The sequence below is a fragment of the Loxodonta africana genome, chromosome 7 (genome assembly GCF_030014295.1).
Source record: "Loxodonta africana isolate mLoxAfr1 chromosome 7, mLoxAfr1.hap2, whole genome shotgun sequence".
NCBI lineage: Eukaryota > Metazoa > Chordata > Mammalia > Proboscidea > Elephantidae > Loxodonta > Loxodonta africana.
The window spans coordinates 25,115,389-25,120,143 of NC_087348.1; the positions used below are offsets into that span (position 1 = coordinate 25,115,389).

General features: G+C 37.6%; 1 protein-coding gene across 1 annotated transcript; it reads right to left on the reverse strand.

Annotated features, from left to right (window-relative positions):
• LOC135231654 (olfactory receptor 5M5-like) lies at positions 1–1,368 on the reverse strand. The gene has a single exon (XM_064288075.1). The coding sequence runs from the start codon at positions 1,313–1,315 to the stop codon at positions 377–379; it is 939 nt and encodes a 312-aa protein (XP_064144145.1). The 5' UTR covers positions 1,316–1,368; the 3' UTR covers positions 1–376.
• Between the last annotated feature and the right edge of the window lie 3,387 nt (positions 1,369–4,755).

Below are 4,755 nucleotides of genomic sequence, written 5' to 3' on the forward strand. Positions count from 1 at the left end.
TAGTGGCTGTAGCACTTAACCACTATGCCACCAGGGTTTCCATCAGTGCCACAGCATGCGGAAATTTCGCAGAGGTTTTAGTACTATGGATGCAGTCATCTGTTTATTGATTCTATGGAGCAATAACAATAACTTGCAGTCTTCTATTTGAATTCCTAAGCAGTATTTGTTGCTGTTTCTGTATGTGTGTATGTGTCTTTATTCACTGAGATGGCTCTGTAAACTCTACCAAATAATTTGACACGCTCCCCAAAGTCGTATATGACATAAGAAAGCAAAAAATTCTCGATGACAGGACGGGACTTGCTAATTAAAAACGCTCATTAATTGCCCAGTTGATAAAGATATATTAGGTACCTGTGTCCAAAATATCTACTTATTTAACAAACAATTTCTTTTGGATAACTTTCCTTATTGCTCTTTTAACATCTTTGTTTCTCAGGCTATAGATCAAAGGGTTTAACATAGGACTCACAAAGATATAAAAAACAGCTACAATTTTCCCCTGTTCTACAGATGCCTCAGAAGGGGGTCTCAGATACATACAGAACAGAGTCCCATAAAAGACGGTAACCGCAGTGAGATGGGACCCACAGGTGGAGAAGGCTTTACGTCTCCCCTCAGCAGAGCGGATGCACAGGATGGCAGTGAAGATGAAAATATAGGAGATGAGGATGATGGTGAGAGAACAGGTGAGGTTGGATCCAGCCACCACAAACATGGCAGTTTCTTTGACGTAGGTATCTGAGCAGGCGAGGACCATGAGAGGTGGGTCTGCACAGTAAAAGTGGTTGATCTCATTGGGTCCACAGAAGGACAGACGTAGCATCAGTACAGTCTGTACCAGTCCATTTGCAAAGCCGTAAATGTAAGGAGCAGCGACCAGAGAGATGCAGATACATTTGGACATTTTGCTACCATATAACAAGGGTTTGCAGATGGCCATGTAGCAGTCATAAGCCATCACTGTAAGCATATAATAATCTGTGATGACCAGGGCAATGAAAAAGTGGAATTGTATGATGCAACCAATGAAAGAAATAGTTTTTCTCTCAGATAAGAAATTAACCAGCATCTGCGGAGTGACATTGGTGGCATAACAGAGATCTACAAAGGAGAGGTGACTGAGGAAAAAGTACATTGGCGTGTGCAGTTTTGAGTCACTTCTAATTAAAAAAATCATGCTCACATTGCCTGTTACTGTGATAAGATAGATCACTAGGAATACCACAAAAAGTATAGGCTGCAGCTCAGCTCGGTCAGTCAGGCCCAGGAGAATAAATTCAGCCACCTCGCAGTGGTTTTTCTTTAACATCGTGTTCCTTGGCTTCTAATAAAATCTAAAGAAAATGAAATAAAAATACTTTTTTTTTTTGGTCATTTATCCATTATCCCTGTCATGCCGTCTGATAGTCTTTTCTCTCAACTTGTAAATGTATGCAGCATAAGGAAATAACCTAGTGAGCATGTGACTGATATTTTAGACAATTACATTAATATAATATTCTATATATATATATATACACATTTTACATGGTATCTTTTTGTAATTCTTCATTACATTTCCACTTACAATTTTCTTGGACATATGAGTGTAAACGTTGTCTTTCTTTGAAATTGTAATATTTTGTTTTATACTAGACCTTTTGATGAGGAATCTACAATGTGAGTCTTTGAAAATCATCTGCTTCATGTATAGGTTAATGAACTCCAGTATAAGTGGGATTTACGCATGGTGCATAGACTTATTGATCTAGGTCCTCCTTACTGCTCCTCTAAACCCAAGATCGTTTTCAAACTGCTCTCTCACCCTGCCATGTACGTGCATTTTCTCCTCTCTGATCTACCTTAGTTGGCTCTCGTATCACTAAATCTTGCTTAAGTTTTATGTTTTGGATTTCTTATATTTAGATATTTGTTTCTCAAGCGTATGAATATTGGTTAAAATATATGTTCATATATATGTGTATATATATCACAGATTAGATATTTATGAGGAGGGGCAATTAGGAAAAAAATAATGCATAAAAACTTTCCCTTGGGATGGGGATAATGAAAAAAATATTGAGAAACATTGTTCCCATCATAATAATCTTGTTATAACTCTACCTTACTCTACCTGGTTGCATAATTAAGAAAACTACTAAAACATAAATGCAACTTAAGTTACTTAAAACATGCCCAGAGTTCATAACCAGATGATGATCATACTACCCATACAACTGAGACTGTCCTTAAGATATCACAAAGTGCATCTCCGAACAGCTGGGGAGGGCAAAAGTGACTATGGAGACCATCATGAAAAATCTCCAGCCTCCTTCAATGGTAACAACCAGATGTGACAATGTTATATTAGTTGTTTTTTTTTTTTTTTTTTTTAGTAGCTACAACACCAAGAATGGAAAGAGTTAACTTTGGAAGGTACTTTGTACTTGAGAGCCTGACATCAGGGGTAGAAATCCCAGCTCTTCTAGTTGCCAGCTGCATGGTATTGGGCAGGTTATTAATCTCTCTGTTCCTCAACTTGGCTATTAATGGCAATTCCCTTCATGAGAATGTGTTAATTTAGGTATAACTTTCAAAAGTAAGTACTATGATTACTTGATGAAAGAAGAACCAGGTCTAGTCTAGAACAAGACCCAACATCTAAGTGTGATCTCCTTTGTTGTTGTTGTTGGGACAAGGATTTCATCTAATCTATATAGCTGTAGCCTTAACAGAACCTAGAACAGTGCTTCCCCAACTATAGATGTTCAATAACTATTGATGGAAGGGATGTTTCCTTTGGTCTAGTTCCCTTTCCATTACGTAGATATCACTCCACTGTACACTTATAAATAATCATACTACGAGAAGAATAGTGGCAAAATTAACTACAGATTTTTGTAGAGGCATTTGCTAATTTTTCAGAATATGAATTTCATCCTGCCATTTTATTTTTATTGATTAAAAGATTTATTTCTAAATTCCAAAATCTAAAAAAAAAAAAAAATGTCTAATCATACCTGAGAAAGGAGAGTGATATCCCAGACACAGAATGGATATGAAGAACCTGAAGAGTTTATAATGGAATTGTCACATAGGGACCAAATCCCTAAGGTTCAATTACTTCTAGCAGAAAGTTATTCACATTACAGACAACTATTTTCTTTTTCCTATAATCCTAAACTCTTTGAGGACATGATTTTTACCCACTCCCCAAAATCAGTAGGGAATCAAATCTCCTAAGAATGAGGAAGCAATATGATTCATTATTTATCTTAATTTACACTTGGGAGTCTTCATGTTTTCTGACCTGGAGAAATAATAAGTTGTCTTGTTTATAACACGTAAGAAAGAATGGCATGTTGCATAAGAAGAACATTTTGGATTGTGGAACACCATTGGAAGATCAATAAATTTTTGGTGAACTAGGACTAGTTTTTCAGTGATTCTGAGTCTTGTACCTTATCTTTTTAAGGGGAATAATAATACAAAGATATGGGAATGTGTGGATTTATAGACAATAAACCTGTGTGAATGATTCTCCCTTTGCCACCCCTACCCAAGCTCAGATCCTCTGCATTGCTTTTTGCAGTTGGAGTTTAACCCTTCTGGACTAAATCAGTAGGGCTTCTTTGCTGTCTAGTTTCCATCTGACTTTGGCCAATGGGAGGTACCTTTAGGATGTCAGAGCTAGGAAGGAGAGAGAAGTAACTAGATTTCTTTCTCATTCCCTTACTGCTTCAATATGAATATGCTAGAGTGACTGCATCCATACAAGGAAACTCCTACTGGGTTGTAAATGATGAAGAAGATGGGGAAAGACCTTCTTCCTGCACTGGGTTCTGGTGACAGTATCAACTGCCCTTGCCTAGGGGTGAGAGTTGTTTCGGCAATTAGCCTGCAGGTACTTCAGCTTCCTTGGTTGATTCCCTAATACTTATGGGCATTCGCTGTCTTTGCATTACATTATCTTCAACTATATGAATTAGAACTTGGCATCATGATTGGAGGAAGACTAATAGCCTGCAATATGTAGATTACACAGCCTTACTTGCTGAAAGTAAAGGGGACTTAAAGCATTTGCTAACAAAGATCAAAGACTACAGTTTTCAGTATGGATTACACCTCAACGTAAAGAAAACAAAAATCCTCAGCCTGGGCCAATAAGCAACATCATGATAAATGGAGAAAATATTGAAATTATCAATGATTTAATTTTACTTGGACTCATAATCAAGGCCCACGGAAGCAGCAGTCAAGAAATCAAGACACATTTCATTGGGGAAATCTGCTGCAAAAGACCCCTTTAAAGTGTTAAAAAGCAAAGGTATCATTTTGAAGACTAATGTGCTTCTGACCCAAGTCATGGTATTGTCAATCTCCTGATATGCATATGAAAGCTGAACAATGAATAAGAAAGACCGAAGCAGAATTAATTCCTTTGAATTATGGTGTTGGCAAAGAATATTGGATATACCATAGGCTGCCAAAAGAAAGAACAAATCTGTCTTGGAAGAAGTGCAGCTAGAAAGCTCCCTAGAAGCAAGAAGGGTGGAACTTTGTCTCAGTTACTTTGGACATGTTAAGAGGAGGTACCAGTCCCTGAAAAAGGGCATCATGCTTAGTAAAGTAGAGGGTCATTGAAAAAGAGGAAGGTTTGACATATAGGCTGCAACAATGGGCTCAACACAGCAATGATTGTGAGGACGGTGCAGGACTGGGCAGTGTTTTGTTCTTTCCTAAAAAGGGTCTCTATGACAACTCGACGGC